This window comes from Bactrocera dorsalis, chromosome 5, assembly GCF_023373825.1.
Source record: "Bactrocera dorsalis isolate Fly_Bdor chromosome 5, ASM2337382v1, whole genome shotgun sequence".
Lineage (NCBI taxonomy): Eukaryota > Metazoa > Arthropoda > Insecta > Diptera > Tephritidae > Bactrocera > Bactrocera dorsalis.
Window position 1 is genome coordinate 8,535,781 of NC_064307.1, and position 24,798 is coordinate 8,560,578.

The following is a 24,798-nucleotide window of genomic DNA, read 5'->3' on the forward strand; positions in this document are numbered from 1 at the left end:
AGCCGCTGGCACTAACGTTAGTAACCAAAGTAATATTCTAATAGCTGACGCAATACATACATTCCCACACATACACACAACCCCTCTTCCACCAGGTTTTATGAGCCGGTTTCCATCCTGTGTATGTGAATACTGATATCGGTTGTGCTCGTATTTGTGTTACCTTTTATGGACTTTTGTTAAAAGAGAACAGCACAATAACAACAACAATTTGTAGATGCAAAATGAACAGAAAGCCCACATTCAGGAACCCATTGCAGGCTCAACAAACAATAATGCAAACCGGTGTGGAAATATGAAAATAACTAAAGGGAACACATAAGAACGAAGTGGTCGAATTACACACCGTTACACACGTCGCAATTAAGGAACAATATGCATGAAATGGAAAATGGGAAAATAAATGACCAGTAATTCCACATTTTCATGCTCAAAAGCTAAATCACACATCCCTCACTGCTCGCCCGACCAGCGTGAGTTGCTTCACTACAAATATGCCGTTAGTCATATGCATGTGTTAATGATTTTCACATTCTGAAATGCTTGGCTTTAATATGCTTGAATTAGCAACACAATACAAATGAATCTTCATTCCGAAAGACCAAAAAGAGTCTGCGAATTATTTTATTCGTCTTTTCTCTTTTGGAGCAAAAACTAGTAATTATTTGATGACAACCATTACAGAATGCCTGAACACAAAAATGGTAAACTCCTTAAGTTTTTATTATAATGGATAAAGGATCAAAAGTTCATATAGACTCTAAAAGTGTAACCAAAATAAATCTTAAATATAATGAATGAAGATGTCGTTCAAGAAGCAAGAATCAGTTCTATGGAAAATGGGAAACAAGGCAGCTGTAGGAAGGGAACAATTATGAATATACTAACTGTAACTCAGCTTTTACTTTCATAATGCTAAAATATTTTCGCTCGCCACTTAACCAAAAAACTCCAATGATAGCGAATATTTCACTTATGGATCACCAAGTTTTTTTTTCCAGTTTTTCAAAGTTTTAAATAGGGATCCTACAAATCTATGCAGATAGAGACCGCAAGCGACGCCTTATTTTTTCCCGCTCTTCTAACATTTCTCTTTAGTAAGGTTTGCCATTTCATTACGGAAAAATATACGATCCAAAAACGATTAGAAATTAATCAAACTTACTTTCGAAATTCGGAGTCAGTGACCTCAACTTTAAGAGCGCTACGTCTAATTTATGATCGTCATAGGCATCCTGTCAGATCAACAATTGAGCGTCTAGTGGAAAAATTTTAATCCATAGGCACAGTAAAACTGCTCCCGTGCCAGTAACACAAAGTAGTGTCCGTAATGTCGAGAATATTGTTGCCTCTATAATTGAAGAAGACCCAAATCAGTCTCCCACACGTCGTTCTCATGCGTTGGGGATCTGTGACGTCGTTATGACGAATTTTGCGAAAAAATCTTGGTCTGAGCAGCAACTTGATAATTATCCCGGTTTTCATCGAAAAACCATCTTTGGGGATGAGGCTCATTTCTCGCTGAATGCCTCTACCATAGTTATCTACGGAACTCATAGGCTTCTTAACGTTTTGTTAAACTTCCATGTTCGATCTGATGCAAATGCCTAATATAAACATCCTCTTAGACCGGCACACCCTAACAAACTAATTAAGAAGGCAAAAGCACATGATTTATCTTGTTAATCGCTGCACGATTTTTCACTGCCCTTGATGAACTCAGATGGGTTCATTAACTTTGAATAAGTTGGCTCAAATGCTCGACCCTTTAATCCGAGTTTTGAAGGCTGCTTAAATGTAAATTTTTGTGCATTCATTTAGACTTTGAGGCATTAGTTGACTTGTCAAAACAAAATTATTTCGCAAAGCAGCAAAATATCGCATAGAGAAGGAAGGCGAGCCGAAGAAATCTGCTGAAGCGCAAAATCACATTCAAAAAATAAGGCAAACAAACTTACTCGCTCGTCTCTTGTTAAGTTGATCTTTTGTGTTGTGCGTTCCGCGTTTGTTTATCTGTCATCAACCACTTAAAACAACGGCAAAAAGAAAACAGAAATCAAAGAAAGGTGCCGAACAAGCCGAAGAGAGAGAAAGAGTAAAATGTATTTAAATTGCTGGAAAACTTTTTCTTTTCCGAAAGTCCGGCGAGTTTGCATTGGAAAGTAATGCAATGCTAATTTAAGACCGAAGACAAAGGCTGCACGCAAGAGGTCGTGCAATCACGCAGCCTCACACACACACCCCACACCTACTTGCGTGAGTATGGGCGTGTGTGTGCGCAGAACAAGCAGCAAAATTAGACTAGCAGACGGACAGACAGCAGCTTGTTAACAATTTCTTTCTATTACCGTGCTCTAGAATGTATGTTGCACGTTGTGTTGCAAGCTGCTCACGCCTGCCGCCCGGTCACGGCATCACGCTGCTGCCGCCATTGTTGTTGGCAGTGTAGTTGCTTTGTAGTCTGATGCTGTTCATGCGCTTAACCCGCTTTGGTATTTTAATTAAATTCCGGCTGCCTAAGTGATGAGTTAGGTGCACACTAAAGATACACCAACATCAACAACACAACTTTGCAAAAACAAAAGGCAAATGAAAAACGCCAGCAGCTGGCAGGCGCACGGACGGACGACCGAGTGGCGCGGCGGGAAGCGAGCACAGCAGGGCGCAACTAATGCAACATTGAAGTGCGACAGATAAACAGATGGACCATTGGATGGCCGGACATTTGAATGGATGGCTGAAGCGGCATACGAACTGAGATGTGTCTCTCAGGGCAAAAGGAGGGCGAGTCACAGATTTCAAGTGGCAACTTGCTTGTGTCTGTTTTTGTTGTTGCTTCATTTGAATGGGAATGGCGCAATGTGCCGCATTGTTGTTGTTGTTGCTACTACATTGCATACAAATTAGCAATGCAAAGGAGGTCAGCAGCAAGAAAAGGAAGCAAGACGTGAGACACAAGTGCAAACACAAGTGGCATCAAATTAGACGCTCGGCTACGAAGTTTAAAGCTTAAGTTGCTGTGGCTCGTATCCAAAAGCGAATGTCAACCACCTTTCCACCACCTGCATATTATAATATCAGACCGGTCTATTGCGTTTCCTGCGCAATGCTTATGGCCCCAAACAAGCCGCAACGGTTAGTTTATCACAATGAAAGATGCGAGCCCATTTGCCGCTCCGCTAAATTAAAGTTGAGAAACACGAGTGGGTGCAGCACGAACTCCAATTTTTCGGAGTCGAATTACTAGCAGACACAAAATCTCGCTAAACAGTCGACACCGCACAGAAAGAGTGCTAAAATGCGAGGAGCTTCGGATAAGCGAGTTGACAGCGGTAATAAACCGTAACATAATCCCCTAAAAAAGGGACAAAAATGAGCCGCTGTCTCACCGCTTCAGTGAAATGTGAACCCTTAAAGCGCCTAATTAGCACAGAGGAGCGCAGAGCAGCGATTTTGGTGAGGAAAGGTTTTTGCTCCGAAAACACAGTGATGTCGAATTAAACTAATGCCTACTCAACTTGACGCAAGTTTCCTAAGGGAGTTGAAACATTGCTGTTATAATATGACGTCAACGAACTCGGCTAAGTCCTCAGTGATTTCATGTTTCCTATTTGCGATGGTTTGCATAACAACAACATAAAAGTGGACCATGACAACTTTCAATAAATGAAAATCCATTTTCCTAATCAAAACTCGAACACAAATGATCGCTTGTGATTTTCTGATTTGTTTGTAAAAATATCTTCCTCTCATGTTAATTTAGTTGGCATATGCCTCACACTGAACACCGAACGGATGTTTCCTGGTCCCTGTGGGCAAGTGCTGCAAGACAGACGTAATGCCCATTCAACTTCATGCAATAACAGAACAGAACACACTAATACGTGCCCATATTTGTTTGCAAACAACAACCGTTACACATGCACTGCGGTGACCCCATACCTTCACACAGGCAGACAAGTGCCATGGAGGTCACTTGTTAATAACATAATCTACTTTAAGTGCGCTGTATTACAAAATGTATACAAGGGTAAGCGGCACGAGCTGCACTGGTCTCGGGGCCTCGGCGCATGCACGCACACACGCCCATTGGCCGAGCGCAGCAACAAAGGCCGCATTCGAAGACGCATCGGTGGTCAGTAACCTTTCGCCACCAGGTGGGCAATTGGCCAAAATAAATATCTACGAGCAGGAAGTTTGTTGCAAAATTTTAGTTTATCTTTCGCCTGCATAGTGGCGGGCACGGTGGAAGAGGGGCAGCGGGCTTTATTTATTTGGCACACCCGGCAAAATGAAACCAAATATATTTTTCCCAGCACCTTTGTTTATGCATTTTCTGCTCTTTATTTGCCGCTCCGTGTGCATGTTGCACATGTTTTAAACCACTTTAATCCTTTTTAAGCCGCAAGAGTGGAAAATACAATTCTGAGCTGGCGTAAACCACACCAATGTCACTATTAGGCCCCCGCACAGAGCACATTCTACCGCCACACCACATATTAATATGTTGCAACAAAAAGAAGTGCTTCAATATATGTTTAGTACATGCATATATATATATATTTATGTATAAGTATATTTTTTGCAGAGTATATCATTCACTGTATATACTAGACAATTTGTATATAACAAGTTTTAGTGCAGGAGAGCTTGGTATCGATTTTAATACCAGCAATTTGATAACTGTGAGGACTTACACATAGCTGCCCGACTCTCTCAACTGAGCACACTTAAAGGCATATCTTGCTCAACTACTCTCTACTCGTTCTAAAATACTTACTTCAAAAACTAATTCAAATACACGGCTGCTTCAAAAATATTGTTATTTAAATTGATACAGATACACTTGTACATACATAAAGAATTTATGAATTGCCTATAAATAAGTTTAATATTTAAAACTTTAAAGACGCATTTTTACAAAAATATTTACATTATGACAAAAACGCACCCAGCAATCATAGCCAAAATACAGGATATGGTTTTGGAAGATGGTCGATTGTTTGAGCGAGATTTAGTTGAGGCTCTACACATCTCATTAGGCAGTGGGAGCCAGTGGGGACTTAAAGTGAAATTATGGGTTTCAGAAAGCTGTGGGCACAAAGGGTGCCGCATTCGATAACAACAAAAACACATAGTCGTATACGACTTTCTAATGGTTTTAAAAAGGATAAAACGGATTTTGTGCGTCGATTCTTCACTATGTATGAGACTTGGGTCTATCACCATCATCCTGAATCAAAACAAGAAGTTAAAGAGTGGTGTGAACCTGGTTGTTCGGCTTCGAAACGAGTTCGTGTCCGAAAATCAGCCAAGAAGGTTGTGGTATCAGTTTTTTGGGATGCGAGAGGAATTTTGTTTGTGGATTACTTGCAAACTGGTAAAACAATTAATTCTGAATATTATTTCAACCTGTCGAACCAATTGAAGGAAAAAATTCGTGAAAAAATACCCGGTTTGCAGAAGCAAAAAAATGCCTTTTCATCAGGACAATGCATCGTGTCACAGACAATGTCTAAAATCCATGAATTAAAGTTTTAATTGTTGGAGTATCCACCGTATTTACCAGATTTGGCCCCCAGCGACTTCCGTTTGCTTCCAGAACTCAATAAATTTACGTATGAAAAGCGTTTTTCATCAAATGAAGAGGTCATAACGGCTGATGACGCGTATTTTGCAGACCTTCCGGATTCTCACTTCAGGGATGGGACCAATGAAATTTGTGTTCGTGTAACACAAGAATAGTTCGCCCGCTTCCGTTCTGGAAATTTCGATTTACACTGAAGGAATAATGTCTTTAGCGAAAAAATGAGAAAATGATACATATTTGTTTATTTATTTATTATTATAAATATAAAAAAAAAAGTTAAAATTTTATATGGTCAAGAGATCGTTGAAGATATGCCTCGTTCTGAATGAGTTCCACGGCTTCAAGTAAAGAAAATATTAAAAAAAAATAAAGGATATAGTCCATTCGAACGATTTGGTAGATATTCTGGTTATGAAACGAGATCTAGACTCGTGCCGATAAAGCTGAATTTTTTTTCAAAAAGAGTACCGTAAATAAGTCTTTTTGCAAATGCTTGATCGTGTGAAGTCTGATCCCACAAACAAGGATAGCATTATAACTAACGATGATATATAAGTTTGTGAGTTTGACATTCAAAAAGTCAACAATTATCGGAATGTTGGGGAAAAAACGAGCCGAAACCACGAAACACACGCAAAGCCGCTCAAAAATCAAGGTGAATCTCATTGTTTTTTCAATATTCGTGGTTTGGTGCATCATGAAATTGTTCCGGAGAGACAGATGTCCAATAAGGAGTTTTTTTGGACGTTTTGAGATGTTTGCGTGAGAACATCCTTCGAAAACGGTCAGATTTGGCTCCATGTGATTTTTTCTTGTTTCCCAAACTGAATTTGCCGCTCCCTGGAACCCGTTTTCAGTTGATCGAAGAGATAAAATAAAATTCTCTGAAGGAGCTGAAGGCCATCCCAAACAGTGCTTCTGAAAAGTGTTTCGAGGACTGGAAAACTCGTTGGCATAAGGGTATTACATCTGGTCGGGATTTACTTGAAGTCGGTAAAATAAATATTGATGGACAATTAAAAAATTTACGTTTTATTTACAATTTCCGGGTACCTTTTTTCACAAATACCAACAGTATTCTAAAACCCGTATTTCGTGTTCACAAAGCTTTGTCAAAATGAGGCATAAATTAGCCTTCAAAATTCCAAAGATATTTCCGTCGGAAGTTGGCTTTGGCTCAGAAAGAAAAGGATAATATAGCAAAAGTCAGATCACTTTTTCCTCAATTATTCGTATTAAAAGTACCCAAACTACAAAGAAAATCTTTCCACCCCTGGTAATGCACGCCCGAGCATGTAATAAGTTTAAGAGCATGCTACAACCGCAGAAAGAAAACAAAAGCACGAACAGTTACAACATAAACGGAGCTAATCTTACACACATACGTATATGAAGTAAGAATTTGTATAAAGAAGCGATACAAATCCACATAAAATACAAAAGCTGCTGGGCATGTTGGCAATAGTTAAATTTGCGCAGAACTTTTTACTAACTGCAGCCAAGTGTGGCAGTGATTAAGAGCAATTTTTCCAGCGGTCAAACAAGCACATTTTAGCCAACCCTTCCCCAACCTGCCCTCAGTGCGCCTGTGGAAAACGGCATAAGTAGATTTGCAGTTTATGTTTATCTCATTTAAATAATTTACTCGCTTCTCCCATTTTGGCGGTTGACTTAATTCCAGTGTGGCGAGACAAGCCACATTTACACATATTCCTGCATACCCCTGCATACTCAACCACGGCCGGAGAAGAATAAGAACACTGTCTGCTAAAAAGCTCAAAAAAAGGTGTTTGTGCACTTGTATAACTGTATTTATATAAATGTATACAACAAAGGTAAAGTGGCTTTTGAGAAAAGTTCGCAGTTGAGAGCAAATCCCGGCGAATGTGAACCGAAATGGGATCAAATTTACATAAATAGATTAAAGAGTCCCTGCAGTAGTGTGGCTGCAAGGGGCGGCAAAGTGTGCGCACATAAATAAATAAAGGATAAAGGGAATGCTGTCCGCAAGGGAACGCGAGTAATGGGCCTAGTTAAACAACTGGCGCCGCGGTTGAGTACAAACTAGCTTAATAAGCTTTCAGAGGACAACCATTTAAGCCAACACACATAGCTACTTATTTAGTGTCACTCGGGCTGACACCAAAATGCGCAGGAAAAGTAATCTATTTCATTTCTATCTCTCTTTAGACCGTGAATTGTTTTATTGTAAAGACTAATGCAGAAGTTGCAAAACTGTCGATTATTTTGAATTTCTCTGAATAGTTTTAATTTTTTCATCTAAGATTCCGAAGAGGTACTCATTCATCTTTCCTAATATATGTACCATATATATTAACTTTTAAAATTCAGTAGTCTAATCGTTATTGTTCTATTTCGATTACCAGTTTCGCGCCACATTCTATTGGCCTCCCAGGTATCGCTCCACATTATTCTTCTTCATTGGCGTAAACACCGGTTACGCGGTTATAGCCGGGTTAACAACAGCGCGCCAGTCGTTTTTTCTTTTCGCAAGGTGGCGCCAATTGGAGATTCCAAACGAATCTAGGTCCTTCTCCACCTGGTCCTTCCAACGGAGTGGAGGTCTTCCTCTTCCTCTGCTTCCCTCGGCGGGTACTGAATCGAAAACATTAAAAGCTGGAATGTTCGCTTCCCTCTAGACAAAATGACCTAAGCTGCGCAGACGCTGTCTCTTAATACGCTGTACTATGTCAATGCCGTCGTATAACTAGTATAGCTCGTCGTTTCATCGACTGCAGTTTTCGCCCTTACAAAGCTCAAATTATGATCCAAATCTTCTGCAGAGCCTTCCTCTCGAAACCGTAGCTCCGACTTATCAAATGCTATCATTACCCATGTCTCAGAACCATATGACAGTACGGGGATGATGAGTGACTTGTAGAGTTTGGTCTTTAATCGTCCAGCATCAGTTCTTCGCTGCCGTATTTGAATAGCTCGGCTGACAATTCATCAACTCTCGCCGCTTTGTTGTTCTTCAAACTTGTATTTGCTATTCGAACTTCTTTATGGTCGGTCAATATTACGTCTGCTCCATCGTCATCGATTGTGAATCGGGTTCGCCTTCTCTTGACGTTATACTTTCTCTTCAATTCAGCAGGCTGGAGAAGTGTCCCCTCTAAAATTTCAGTATGCTCTGGGTATTAATCACCAGATCACTTTTGGGGGTTCTACAAGAGTATGATCCGGTCTTGAAACTTTCTCTCAGTCGCTGCATCTTTTATCAAACCGAAGAAGTCAATTTAATTGTAAAGCTTTCGTATTAGAGAGGAAAAGATCTAATAAGATAAAACATTCACTAAAATGGTACATAAAATCAATTTATTCAATATAATGTAGAGCACATGCCTCGATTTCCCACAATAATACACAAAGCACGCATTTCTGGACATTTTAGTATTTTTTAGCTCAGCTGACATTTAAAAGCAAGTGCTCTTTGCTCGTCATGCTCTGTTAAAGCTTTAAACGGCGGTGTGGTAAATTATTCCTACAAGGCCAAGTGCCGTTTATTCGCCTGCTGCTGCCACTTAAGGCTACACTTGGTTGCTTTTGTAGTTTTTATTGTTCCAAAGCCAGAGCACTTAAAGCAGAACATTGAACGTTTGCCTTTTACTTAATTCGACTACAATTCTGCAGTCGTTTGTGTGCAAATTAATAGTTTAACTTCTAAGTCGTCCTCAACCGCAACGGGCCGGGGTACAAGAGAGAAAGGGCAACGCCTTTTCGACACACAACTTACAAGGCTCGATATTAGATATGTGTGCGCGTGTGTCCATGAACATGGGATCTAGCACAGGCCTCTGTGCATATGTACATACCGACTTATATAACTCCATGACTTCCTTTGTCTTCTGTCTGTGTCTCATTGCCAGAGCTGATTTAATCTTAAATACTCTCGTGCATGTACTCGTACATCCATTTATATTTAAACAAGTTGACTTACCAGCCTGAGACGGTAGTTAGCCGGTATGCGGCGGCAGATTTGTATGTTCTTTTAAACTGTTGATGTTTAATTTTGAAATTAAAATGTTTCAGCGCGTGACACGAAGCTTAGCCTGTTAATTAGGTCTATTTAAGCTTTGTCATACACGCCTGCTGAACTGTTTGTATTCTGGCCGTACGAGTCGTGTGTGTGGTATTTGCTTATGTATTAAGGGAGCCCTAAATGGGTATTAAGTCGGTACTTATGTATTTTACTAGCACCTGTAATACCTGTAATGCTAATATACTTATTTGTTGGGCCACTTATTTGTCTCGGTGCTTCATTTAAAGTGACTGGATATTTAGTTCTAATGATATGTATTTTAGTCTTCCAATTAAAAGGTTTCTTGTAAGACTGATGATTCGAAAATAGATCTTATGAGTAAGTCAATGAAGAGGGTTAAAAGAAATTTATGAAAGCTTTTAAGTTTACTGTATAGAAATGGCAAACTAAGAGTATAGTAATTTTAACGCCTTCGCCACTGGAACGAGTATTTGTCCCAATCCAAGCTTTTGAGAAATGCTGGAGGCCATGACTATTTTAAGCATATTGTACTATCCCCCCCGCCATGGAAGCTAGTAGTAGATGACCTCCTTGAGTTGCTCACTAGCAATGGTATTCGTTGCTAGGGGTACGCCAATGACATTGACATAATGGCTCGAGGCAAATTTGAGAACACTCTCTGCAACATAGTTCGAAGGAGCTTAAGTCTAGTAAAGGGGTGGAGCAACACGGTAGAGCTAAATATCAACACAGCAAAAATCAACGATAGCAGCAGATAGAAAGAATGCTCCATGCCGACCTGCTTCTAGGAGAGTGAAACCTCTCAAGGTTTATGGAAACCATCCTCCTCCGAGGCAACTTCCGCCTCCTTGTCGCGCTCTACATGGGAAAATGCAGGAAGTACTTGTCCAACATGGGCATCGCATCTTGCGCAAACTGCCGGTTGGAACAGAAAACCCCAAAACAACTGATTCTGGATTGTCCAGCAATATCCAGAGGCATTCTAAAGACACTAGCTCCCATCTACGTAGACAGGAATCACATCACCTCCTTCGCGCACAGCAGGCTCCAGAAATTATTCAATATGCTGGACCTTGATGACCATATGTGATATAGGGTAGGGCACAATAGACCATAGGTCACAGTGCAAAACCTCAATCTTTACTATCTATCTATTATAACCATGACTATTGCCGCGAATTTCAAGGCACGATATGATGTAGCTTCTGGATTCAGGAGCTTTAGAAAGCTCTAACTTGTTCGCAGGTTTATTTTTCTTAAAAAGTGAACCTTTCTGCTGACCTTTGTAATTGGAAATATCGGCCGATACTGTGTATAGGATCGAGCTTGGAACTAATATATACATATACAATATTTACAAACATAACTTTAAAAAGTAGCTGTATCTTTTAAGACTTCACAAACTTAAAAAGTAAAATTTGTTTACAAATAATGTTACTTTCTGTTTCTACAGGTCTACATTGTGGGCCATATTCCACCCGGTTGGGATGAACGGCACATCGGTTTGCAGCAAAATGGCCGCACCACATTCACCGAAACGAATAATAAACGCTATCTGGAATTGGTGCGAAAGTATTCCTCAATCATCCAGGGGCAGTTCTTCGGCCATCTGCATTCCGACTCTTTTCGCATCATATACGATGACAATGGTGAGCTATACATACTTATATTTTCAAATTTGTACATCATATAGCTTAAGAGATAATTATAAGTAAACAGAAGTTGCATATTTGCATTTAACGGAATACTGCTACAACAAAATTACAATAACATCTATTATTTGCATTAAATTAGTTGCTTAGAAAAGCAATATCGAAAGGAAGTGCACACAAAGTACAGAAATCTGCCAGCTGTTCATTAATAGAAGCATGTCTGCCGCTCCTCCGACCGCGCAGTTGCATGAGCATTAATTTCTACGACTACGAAGTAGGAACTGCGAGGCATTGTTGTTGTTTTGTACGGAAAGCCAGTTTGGACCAAATCAATTGCTAAGCTTTGCGCAGACAATTGCATTTCCGCATTTCGATTGTTATGTTGCATCCGAACTGAATTTCGGCATTTTAAATTAAGCTAACAACAAGTAACAACTGGAATAGGCAGTTCAAAGGGTTAAAGCAGACAAGAAAAGACACGCATCAGCTGCTGCGCATGGAGACAGATGGGACTATATTTAAAAAATTAAATTAAATTTCATCAAAGAGTATACAATTTAAATTTTTAGCTGATAATCAGACATTCATTAAGAAGAAGAAGCTCACAGATTCCCATGGCAAACTGTCAGCAGCACGCTGGTTCCAGTAGCTCCTGGATTGACATCCACCCGAGTGCACCAACAAATAATGCTTTGTTAAAGCAAAACTGCAATGTGCTTAGCACCGGTGACATTTTCAAACGCACAAAACGATTTTTAACGGCTGAGAACCCCAAAGCCGTCAATTCAAAGCTCAGACCTGTAATTGTGGCGAAGATGGCAGTAGATGTATGTGCACCAAAACCAAACACAATAACTAATTTTACTAAATTGCTTGTATCAAACCTTCCTTAAGCAACACGTGAGGTAGAGATGAGGTACGAAGATAATTACTTTAATTAAAATGCCTTAAAAATTCATAAATTCCTACCAGAAAGCAAGTGAAATATGTTTGCCGCCTTTGGTTGGTCCATTCTTGTGGCCACATCCGCCCACACTGCGCTCTGCCGTTGATGGGTTCCTTGACCTCTGCACCAAATGAACATTCATTAATTAATACTTTTTGTGAGGCTTGCGAACAAAGCCGAAAAGTTATAGAATTCTCCAATAACAAGCATTTGAATACTGAACCTAAATAGAGCATGGCGTCTAAATGAGCATCTCTGCTCGCCAGTCAATACAAAATTGCATAGAAATTCACATGATTTCATGTTTTGTCTGTCCATTCTTCCGACTGTTATCTGGCATATTTGCATTCGGTTTTGTTGGCATTTCCTCAATCAATTATCGAAAAGCATGCGCACTACTACATAAGCAGTTGTTGTTAACTTCGGTTTGCCGCAAATGTTCAAACATTACAACAACGCTACAACAACAACTCTACAAACGACATACTAAGCATTTATGTTAATTAATCTGGTTATTTAAGTAACATTGACATGTGTTTGTCTGGCTTTACACGCACATACACACACACATACGCGCCTATTTGTACACGAACATGCGCAAATATTTAGTATAGCAAATAATTATGGTGATTTAAATAACAATATCATACAACTATTTGTGTGTGAAGCGTGTGAACTTGTGACCGAGCATAATAAATGGCCTTCGGTAGTCTCAAGCCATCCCTAACTCATTGCTGTTGGCATGAGCATGCCTCCACATCAGATCATAGCAACACGCTGTGGGATAGCAACGTCAAATATGAAAGTAGCTCAGGGAGCTGGAAGTCAGTTTGTCCGAATGTACCACAAGCCATACGGGCGATAATGCGATTGTCTTGCAAAAACAAAAAAGAAGACTAAATGAAGATAAACAACATTTACCGTTACAGACAGAAACAACAAAAATATATATGTAAGATCTGTGCTACAAGATTTATATGCTACCCTAATGCAATATGGGTCTTAAATCAACCAGCGAATTATATACGAAGTGTAGTTTATGTTTATTTACTATATAAATGAGTCGACATATAAATATATAACATACGTGTGTATATAACAACCACAAGTCCACAAAGACTTGGCGGCAAATACGGTTTGTCATATTTGTTGGCGCTTACAAGGCGCATGATGGATGTCCAGCCATAGAAGGCGACAAGAACAGAGCAAAAGCAATAAAAAAATATTAACAGAAACAGAGCGTCAAAAGAAAGGCAAAGAACTTTCAAACAGACTTCGAAGACAAACAACAAAAACAACAAAAACAACAAAAACAACAAAAAAAAACAAAAATATGTTGGCTGCCAGTTACTGTTGACAGTTTGTGCTCATCAAACAAACAGTTTTTTGCCCGTCACCTTCGTACGCGCCACACTCGGCACTCGGAGAGGAGGCTCGAAAACAATTTGCTTTAAAGTTTAAAGTTTTTCAATTACCACAAATAAATAACAAACAGAATTTATTACTTAATAAGTTTAAATTGTAAATATCATGAGCGCGGTGTTTAAAAGTTACCTCGCCAGCATTGAATGGGTCGGCGGGGCGTATGCGCAACCAAGTGTCACCGGGCTAAGTGCCAGCCAACAAAGTTTGAAATGATTTTATTTCTGCTGCTTCCGTCTTCCTTCCTACCGCTGTCGCTGCTGGGCGCTCTGTCACTGGGCGACGACCACTTTGCGGCGAAGACCTCCGGAATATGACACATGAATATTGCATACGAGTGATATTTGCATAAATGCTTGTGCCTTTTCGCTTTAAATTCAAACACACACACTCATGCGAGCAACAACAGCAGCGCAATTTAATATTATGTATTTATGTTTAGACAAATTAGAATATGCATGCATTTATTAATGCACAATTCACTCTATCACAGTGCCATCTGCGCTGGCTATGTGGATATGCCTGTGATTTACTCGCCAACTCGTCAGTGCTTGTCTGTAATCACGGTAATACAAGTATACTTATGTAATAAACTGTATGCTCATATTCTTCAATTCACTCAAACCAAGCGTACAGCTGCTGATAGCCAAGTGCAGTGACCTGGAAGACACATTCTTGATATTTGTGGTTGTCAAGAAGTTGTCATTTCGCAGCCAGCAAGCTAGCTGACTACAAGCAAAACACTTAGCACATCCTATCTACGACACACACACACATAAACGTACACATTGCAATACCCTGAGAAAGTTATGTCTTAATAAATGATAAATACCTGAAGCACTTTGCCTAAAACGTATTATGCAGCTGAGCATGAAATCTTTGCTTGGATATGCATAGCAAACCAGACTTACCGCACCAAGCTTCTCGTCTCCTCCTGCACGATTTTAAAACACCTTCTTGACTACTACTTTTACAGAACTCTAGTAGAAACCAAATACAAATAATGTTTGAGCTTTTCTTTAGTTTACTCAAAATAAAGTACTTTCAATGCGGCATCAGCTCTTTAATATTTAATAAAATATTAATATTTAATACAATATTAATTTAAATTTAATGGGCTTGCAAATGATGAATTTGAACGGCACTCTTACCCGATTCTGCTATGTTAATGGCGCGCACTTTCGAAACCGAAAAATGAACACGCTCTTGTAATTTCGAGTGGCCACACAATGCTCCATGGGCGTGTATCTGTATCAGTGAGCGCGCATATTTGCATTCACAAGTGCGCGCGACTGTCGAGTGAGAAGCGTAAATCCGTTGGCTAATTGTTTCCGCAATGAAACGTGCATAAAACCCTTTAATGTCGGCATAAAACAAACGCACAACCACCGCCATTGCACGCTCACCACACACACATGCAGCCTTATAAGCATGTATGTGTGTATGTGTGGTATGTGCCATGTGCATATGTCGGCAATAACATATTCATAATTCATTTTTCATTTGCCGGCGTACACACACTTAAGGCTCGGGGGAGTAAATGCAAATGAGGACCCCTCGGCATGCCGAGTGCTTCTGGAGTTTTAATGTTTTCCCTTATTGAATGTTATTTATGGCTAATTCGTGTTTATTTGTAAAGGCCAAAATGAGAACAACTGCTTAAAGGGTTAAGAGCATGAGAGAGAAAGTAAAAGAGACGGCTATGATAGGAGCCTTAAGGTTTCGGCATTCAAGCGAATTGAGCTCAGGAGGGGCCTGTGCCACAAATATTCCTGCAGGGTGGCTATCGCATACATACTTACTCACACATTTAGTTAAAAAGGAGACATATATAAGAAATTTATTTAATTTCGTCGTTTGTTCAATGAAGCAACACGTATGCGAAGGAAAAATTCATCTTCATCATGTATATGAGCCAACAACTGCCAGTATTTGGATGCGTAGGACTACTTAAATTTTGCTACTATAACCGATACATAACTTTTTTAATACTATAACTGATTTACATATAGCCGATATATAACTGGTATATAACCGGTTTCGTGAATACTTAGCGGCCTATTGGCCGTGTGTATGTGTGTTATGTGTATATAACTCTTTTAATACTATAACCGATTTATAACCAATATAACCGATATCTAACCGATTTTTTGAATACCCAACTGCCAATTAATACTAAGTAGTGCCGATTTGTTGTTGTTACTATAACTGATTTATAACCGATATATAACTGGTATATAACCAATTTTGTGAATACTTAGCGGCCAATATAATAACTTATATGTATATAACTTTTTTAATACTATAACCGATTTATAACCAATATAACCGATTTTTTCAATACTCAACTGCCAATTAATACTAAATAGTGCCGATATGTTGTTTTTTCATTGCAGGCAAACCGGTTTCATGGATGATGATTTCACCGTCTGTAACGCCAAGGAAGCTCAATGTGGGTTCAAATAACCCGGCCATGCGGCTCTACAAGTTTGATACGGACTCCGGCCAGGTGAGTTGGCATGAATTAACGGTTTTGTTATATGATTAAATTTGCGGAAAAAGTGTTTTAGAAGCTTTACATTTATATAAAATTTTACGTTTCTCTCGCTTGAAACTCTCTGATCAATCGCAGCGTTTTATATTTTCTCAATATTGTTGCCTATTCGTTATTGAATTCTCCGAATTTTTTCCGACATTTAATAGTGTTGTTGTTGCAGGCACGAAGATAAGTCAAAGCAGTGAATAGAAACATTTTAATTGAGGGCACCGTTGAAAAGTTTAGTTGAAATTCGATTTCCGCACCGCGGGCTTCTAAAGACTGACGGTTTTGGTCAGAACGGATGTCAGGCTTTTGTTCTCCATTTGAGTCGTACAATTTTGTAACTGTGGCAACATTTTGTACGAGAATTATTTTCTCTTGCGCTGTCATACGCTGGTTTTTTCTTAGTGTGTTTGTCTGAGTTCGGCTTGTAACGAAGTGTGCTACAAAATTTAATTTATACAGCTGCAAACTTTCCTCCATTCGGGCATACATCCGCCAGCGAATGGCGCTTGCATTGCTTTACAAGCTGAGCGATGCATGCATACATACATACATACCTACGCTTGGTCTACATATTCGTATGCAAATGACTACACGAGCTGCGCCATCCTGTTCGCGTTCACAAGAACTCTCTTACCATTTATTCAACGCGTTACAAATTTATGCCACTTGCAAGCGCTCGCAAAGTTATGCACATTTTAACACGCACTCCGCTCCGTCGCTATGGCAACTATGTTTGTGCTCGAGTGCGCCGTTGCCGTTGCCGTTTTTATGATAGACAATTTCGCAATGCATGCAGCTCAGCCAGCAAACGCAACGGCACACAATTTACGCATAAGGGTGGCTCACTTCTGGAAAATCCGTAAATGCTTGAAGGAAAGGCAGCAAATAGTGGAGCAAGGGTTTGTTGCCGTTCTTAAATGGCACACCCTAATGCAACTCTTGCCATAGAATTTGGATTTATTACGATTGTTTATAGCTCATAAGCGCTTTGGTTCAGCTTAAAACGAAAGTCCTTCGAAATTTGTTGATGGCGAAAGTTGTTTGATATTTTCAAAGAAATGTACTATTAATGTTCGGCCAATTTCGACCCGCATACATTCCATATTTTTACAAATTTCCGGGTTCAACTGAACGGCTACTTATTTCACCTTTCTTTTTATTTTCTATTACGACTAAAGAAGTATGTTCACTCGTATATGTGACTACGTTTGTTTTTGTTGTTGAGCTGACCAAGCCCCAAGAACACCAGCCTGCCAAGCGGCTTACACATTTCCACTTTATTTTAAGCACAATTTTCTAACCTATTTTTTTGCATGACTTGCATGCATAATTACAGGTTCTGGACTACACGCAGTACTTCATGGATTTGCAATTGGCGAATCAGGTGGGCGAGCCCAACTGGCTTCCGGAGTACAACCTCACCCATTACTATGCGCTCAGTGATATATCGGCGGTTTCGCTGCACAATTTCGTGGATCGCTTCACAAGCGGCGACGGCACCTGGTTTGGCAAGTAAGTAAAAGATTGGGGGGCTTGTTGAGAAATGCTTTCGCATACTTTTCAATTCACGTAAAACATTATTTTTAAGTTTTATTTGCAATATTGGGTAGTCGAAAAAGTATTTTCGTATTTTTTTTTTATTTATAATCATACTTCAATTTTTTTTTTTATTCGAAAAGATTTTTTCGACCCAATATGTCATATAATTGCTCTATTAAAATTTTACAAAACCTAAAGTTTAATGCAGATTCGTCGAACCTAACCACATTTTCGAGCCACTAACCAAGATAACTGAATTAGCTAAATCCTTAAGAAGAACTGAGCGCCTTAGTTAACTATCAAGTTCCATTGTAACGAACTTCACACAGCATTTTTACCATATTTCTAATTCTAACGTCATATATGGTTCACTATGCCTACTCGACCTTCTCAGAGAGTTTATGCCACCCACTTACTTCGTGCTGCATTCTCCAACACAGAGTAACTGAAGTAGTCGCAAACTAATAGCTGTCAAGTCTGCACAAATTGTCAGCTTCCAAACTAGGCCTGAATATCAAAATGCAAAATACCACACCAATCTAAGGAATCCAAATCTCCCCATACCGATTACGGTAACTGTTGAACGGACCAGTTCTTGCCACATTTAATTATGGTATAACTTTAGCATCAACTACCAAGTACCCACGGTATTTCTGCAGTTGTTGTTTGCCCACTGTAAAACTTTTGCCATCGTCACTCCACCCGTCCGTCCAATCAATTCGACTTCGGCTGCTCATTCGCTTGTTTCGTATAAAAGCCAGTTTGTTATTGTTTTCGTATACATCTAACAAAAAGGTATTGTTTTGATGTATTTTGCTGCAGGCATAACAACAACAAGTCAATCGTAATAGCGCATAACAAGAGCACATTTTCCAAGCACCAATTTTCCATTCGCCCGAGCAGGTGAAAGCGCCGGCACGGCTGACTGAGGGGATTGCGGGCACACGCGAACACAAAAAGCCAATTGACTGTAAGAAGAAAAAAAAATACAAAAACAAAAAACATTGCGTTTGCCTCAGCCTTTGTTTATGCGTTGCATGCCTGTCATCCGCTGTAACGGCACCACCGCTCGCCCTTCCACCCCTTCCTTCCACTCGTGCACTTCGCGGTGCGATTGTTGTTTCGCCTTTGGCGAGCGATTGACGATGTGGCATTGTTGCTGCAAAGCAACTAAGCGACCGTAGCGCCATTAGCGTAGATTTTCAGTGGCTCCTCGGCTCGACATGTCGTTGACGTTTCGCCTCTCCCTGCCCCTGCAAAGTGCACTCACACCGATGCATGCGCCATCCATGCATGGCATGTGAGGCGGAATGGACAGTTTTGTTTACCCATACATGTGTGTGTACATGTACGCGTGTGTGTGTGTGTGTGAGTACCTGTGGATGTTGCAAAATGTTGATAGACTTGTTTGTTTATTTGCCTTTACATTGCTGTTGTTGGGTTCATTGTTGATTGTCTTGATTGTTTTTATGCAAATTTATGCATATTATATTTGTATGTTGATTTCTTATCACTACGAAGCGCTACCGCCACACACATGCACTGAAGATGGCGCTGAGTGTGTGAGTGTGTGTGTGAGAGTATGCCTTTCGGCATATGATTATTCCAGTGCACGGCTGGGTGGAAAGCTGGTCACATATTTGCCGAGCTCTTCGTCGACGTTGGATTATGCCCTGTGGCCACAAGCTAAACTCCCATTGTATAAGTACGAGTAAATATTTTTAAACTTGTCTACACAAACAAAGGCCGTCTTCAACGGTCTCCAGCTCTGTGTAGAGTTTGTCCATACAAATATGTATTTGTTTACTAATATTATTATATGTTTTATTTTTCTCAAAATGCGGAAAAATATTTCTAGACTTATGAACAGTCAAAGTTGCCCCGGCACACGACATCTTTTACGATTATTTACTTCCGCTCATAAAAGTTGGATGAAAAGTTCCAGGCTATAATAATGTATAACATAGTCAACATTTTTCTAATTATTCTCAAATTTGTATTATATTTCATCCAAAGGATAAAAAAGATAAGCAACCCCAGAATAACCTATTTTCGAAATCGAATTAACTCCTGAAACAAAGAAATTACACTTTCGTTCTCTGTTCTCTATTTGTTTTATACTCTTGCAACATGATGCTACAGACTATTACAGTTTTGTTCACTTACGTATCAGATATAGTGTTATATATTTAGTAGTCTAAAAAGTCTTTTCGTATTTCTAATCAAATTTTAACTTATTTTTTTTTTTTTATAATGAACTTTAATGAACCAAATTTGTACCATTTTGGTCGACCACTTTTTGTAATTTTTCCGCAAGAGACTTTATTCCATCAATGTACAACTTGTCTGGATTCTCAACGAAAAACTGAGACAAGTAATTTTCAACCCAACTTTACTCTAATAATGGAGTTCTGCATTGACAGCAACAAATGGTAATCTGATGGTGCAAGATCAGGGCTATATGGTGGACGCATCAAAACTTCCCAACCAAGCTCTTCCAGATTTTGTAGAGTCATCAAATATGTGTATGGTCTAGCGTTGTCCTGGTGGAAGACTGTTGTCTCTTGATCATTTGTGGCCATTTTTTTCGATTGGTTGCTTCAATCTCATCAGTTCTTGATAGTGTAATGTAGAATCAATCGCTCGACCATGCTGAGGAAGCTCATAGTGGATAATTCCTTTCTAATCCCACAAAACACTCAGCATAATCTTTCGAGGCATCAATACTGGCTTTGCAACCATTTGTTGAGCTTCACCACGTTTGGACCATGATCTTTTTCGCACATTATTATCGTATTTGATCCACTTTTCGTCTCCTGTTACCATTCGCTTCAGAAATGGTTCGATTTCGTATCGCTTCAGCAAAGAATCGCAGATGTTAATTCGGTCCACTAAATTTTTGTCAGACAATTTTTGTAGCCAGCCTTTTTAAATGGCTCAAAACCGTTTGATGATGGATATTAAGTTCCTTAGCGATCTCATGGCTGCTTATGTTACGGTCCTGGTTAATATTTTTCATAATTTCATTGACTTTTTTAACGATAGGTCGACCGAAGCAAGGTGCATCTTTCACATCGAAATTTCCAGAACGGAAGCGAGCGAACCATTGTTGTGCTACACGATTTGATACAGCATCGTCTACGTAAACTTGAAAAATTTCATTGGTGGCTTGCGTGGGATTCTTCCCTTTTTTATACAAAAATTTCAAAATATAGCGAATTCTTCATTATTTTCACTCATTTTTGAACAGCTGTAACTTTTTTCCAAATTCCCCGAATTTAACTTGTTTTCCAACACTATAAGTTATGAAACAATGTGAATGGTAGCACTGGAGATATTCCACTGCAACGATTTCTATTGACCAAATACGAAAAGACTCTATAGGCTGCCTAATAGTACAATGAATATATAAAATTATTAAGCATCCGATCCTCTGTTTGAAATTTTACAACTTAAGGTATTCCACGGCTTTGATTCCTTCAAGTTGCGAGAGTTTAAAATATTCTGTTACAACCGAACTTAGCCCCTACTAGTTAATACTACACTTTAAAATAATTAAACAGTTTACGTTTTGGCCCACAAAAAATATCGCACACTTACCTCTCTTCTTTTTTCTTTTCTTCTTTTTCGCCCGCCAGATATTCCCGTGCCAACACCGTGCGCTATCAGGCGGATTCCTGCGAGGGCGTCTGCATGCTGAACCACTATTGCGCCATAACGCGTGTCGACTACAAAGAGTTCCGCCAATGCCTGGAGAAGGAGCAGAGCGCGCTGCGTTCACACGCTCCCGCTGCGCACACGGCACTCGCCGGCGCCTGCCCCGTTTTAGTGCTGATGTGCGCATTGCTGGCATCCTGTTGTCGCCAGGCCGCTGCGCTACTGCCGAAACTCATTGCACGCATGAGAGTGCAACAACAACAACAACAACACCTACAGCAGCAGCCTTTTGTCGAAAAGAAAAAGCGACAAATTGAATTCGCCGCGTTGGCGCTGGCCATGACTACAGCTTCCAAATACCGGACCGCAGTATCAGCGATGTTATTAAACGGCAGAATGGCAGCATTTGCTCTGTTGCTCGGGATATTGTTGATGCTGCAATATGCGTTGGAGCGCAACTGCCGTGGCACGAGCGCCTCACCACCGCCGCCGATGGAAGACCAACTGAGTGCGAAAATGGCTGCAAATAAAATGGAAAATTTTTACATGCAACGGACAATGTTGCAGCTAAGGACTGGTAGCATGCTGCTGCGCGCGGACCACGGTAGGGCGCCAATACAACGGCCAGTAACACTGTATTGCAACAGCGCTTGCTGTTGGCGGTTTAATATTACCGTTGTGGCAACCAGCGACATGAGAACCAATGCGGCTGATAACAATGCAACACTGTGGCAACTGTGGCATGACGTGGCGCAAGAAAATGCAACTGACAATAACAATGCCCGTCATGCAATAATTCCAATTTCAACTGTGCAACAGCGATTGCCACAATGCAACAGCGTGAATTACAGGTCGCTTCGTCTGGAGCGGCAACTTCTTTGTATATTATGCTTCATAATGAGCTGCGTGCGGCCTCAAAGCAGCGGGCTTCGCGTACCACCTGGCGCCCTGTGCACCGCCACCACCGCCAACATACCCAACAAATTGCTTAACACAAACGCACCCACTGAAATGCTGGACGCCGCCTCGTGCTGCAATCACTTTAGCCAACAACAAACGTACCAGCGCTCGAGTGTCCAGAGTCCCGCTTCACATTAGTAACGCCCGGTATTGCTTAGCTTAGCTTTTTTATTGTAATTTAGTGTTTATTATTGCAACAAATGATATTCAAGGAGCGCGTGTGCGGCAGATGGATGAATGTATGGTCATAGTTGATATAATGTGAGAGCTTCTTTGTTCATGAAGTACCAGCGAAATATATAAGCTGTTGTTTCTGTAATAATAAGGCTGTGCTGAATTATAAAATAAAGAAGTTCTGCAGTAAAATAATCCCAGCTCCGGACTTCAGTATGTCTTGAGCTGAGTCGGCTATACTTATTTGCCTTGCTTTTAAGGAGTCCAACTTTCTAGCAGAGACCTTTGTCCTTCTTGTACCTATATATGCTGTTTCTATTACAAATCAAGCGGAGTGGAAGTTGTAAGCAACATCCATAATTAGTCTCTCTCAACTCGCTGCAAATCTCAACAAAAATGTTGAGAGTCTTTAACGCTCAAAGTGAAAACGATGCTTATTGTCTCTTTTGACATCATGAAGTTGTTCCTCATGGACAAACCTTCAACGCCAAGTTTTATGTGGAAGTCCTCAAGCGATTCAAACGAAGGGTCAATCGCGCCCGACAAGACATCGCAGCCGATTGGAAGTTGCACCACAAAAATGTCACTGATCACACAGACTTTCTTGGCAACAGCTACCTAACCAAGGCCAGTATGAAAGGCAAACATTTTTAAACGAGAGAGAGGATCGAACCAGCATGCACATCAACCATCATGGCTATTCGGGAGAATGCCTTTCGTACCGCCTTCAATGCTCGGAAATCAAGTTTGGCAGCCCTGCATCCACGCAGAAGGAGCCTATTTTGAAAGTTCTTGAAGAATTGTAACAATTGGTTCAATAAATTTTTGTAGATCGACTCATTCCTATTACTTTTCGGACAAACTCTGTATTCCAAGTCATAGCTGTAAATCTCTTCTTTCACAACAGCTTCCAGTCAGGGCAGAGTTTTCAGGAATACTTTCTTCGTGGACCCAGTGACTTTGTTTGATTTAAGAAACTTGTGCAGATCATAATGCACCGTTACGAATGAGTAATACAGCTGACTGAAAGTCAGAGCAAGACTTCAATTATTTAAGTGTGTCTATTGTTTCCAAAATAAACCGCTTGAATACAAAAGGAAACAGAGAGTACAGTTACGTGTACACCAAGCTAAGTCAAGGCCGTAGCTTCAGCCAATATTTGCGTGTGTGTGTGAATGGCCGTGCGGGGGGTAGCGTCCGCTCCGACTACTGAGAGCGTGTTGATTTGGTAGAAGTGAGCGTTTTGAACGAAATCGAATTAGTGATACCAATAGGCTAGTTACTAGAGGAAAAGCTTATATTTAATTACAATAGAAACAAACAAATAGGAAAATAGTTTCGCCATTGTAATAGCGAACGCCGATTACCGTTATAAGTATTGTATTAAATACTGAGGCAATTCTCCATAGATATGTTCATAAGTGTCTAGTTGTGTGACTATACGCATATATATAGTATATATATATATAAATTTATATAAATATAAATGTATGTACATAATATAGATAAATAAATGTTTTGCATGCGTTATGTATTGTATACACATGTATAGTATGTATGTATAAACCAAACGACCTAAATCTATTTCATATGAAAAAAACACTACATTTCAAATGTGCAATAAAGCAAAAACAAAAAAAACAACTGTGTAAATAGTACTGTATGTAATTAAAAGGAATAGCATAAAACAACCACAACAACAACAAAACTTCTGTTTCATCACTTTCAATTACTATCAAAATAGGTGTAATGAGTCATATGTGGATATTTGTATTTGTATTTGAATAATCATTTCATCATGCGCAATTTTCACAACAATAACAACAATAGCTGAAGACAAAAAGCAAATGTAAATATTAAAAAAGTAAATAAAATAAAGTACATAAATGTATGTGTTTAGGCAGTGTTACACATAAGCGCATATACACACATACATACATAAATATGATAAGCATCAATGTATTTTATGTACATACATAAGGGAGGTAAATAAATAATGCAACTGCAAATGCCGATTACTGTTTGACTTTAGTGCTGACCTGAGTGCGTTTATTGAACTTGAACAAAAACAAAAACGAAAAAGCAAAAAAAAATATTTAAAAAAAATATTAAATAAGCAAACAAATAAACACATGTATAATGAAGAGGTAATTAAGCATTCATAAATAAATTATTATAAAAAAATTATATAAATAAATACTATTTGTCTCAAAAGCGTACAAAAGTGTTTGGTTTTCCGCTTCGGGTTTTATACGCCCGCAACAAATAAGGTTAACTGCAGTTGATGGG

The 24,798-nt window shown here is 39.6% G+C and overlaps 1 protein-coding gene across 1 annotated transcript in view; it reads left to right on the forward strand.

Annotated features, from left to right (window-relative positions):
* Positions 1 to 24,153, forward strand: part of LOC105231467 (uncharacterized) — a 166,186-nt gene extending 142,033 nt beyond the window's left edge. The window contains exons 8-11 of the mRNA XM_049458540.1: positions 11,068 to 11,263; positions 16,031 to 16,143; positions 17,516 to 17,691; positions 21,357 to 24,153. Of these exons, the coding sequence (XP_049314497.1) occupies positions 11,068 to 11,263; positions 16,031 to 16,143; positions 17,516 to 17,691; positions 21,357 to 22,473 (1,602 nt within the window). The 3' untranslated portion in view covers positions 22,474 to 24,153. The remainder of the gene's footprint in view (positions 1 to 11,067; positions 11,264 to 16,030; positions 16,144 to 17,515; positions 17,692 to 21,356) is intronic.
* Positions 24,154 to 24,798: the final 645 nt, after the last annotated feature.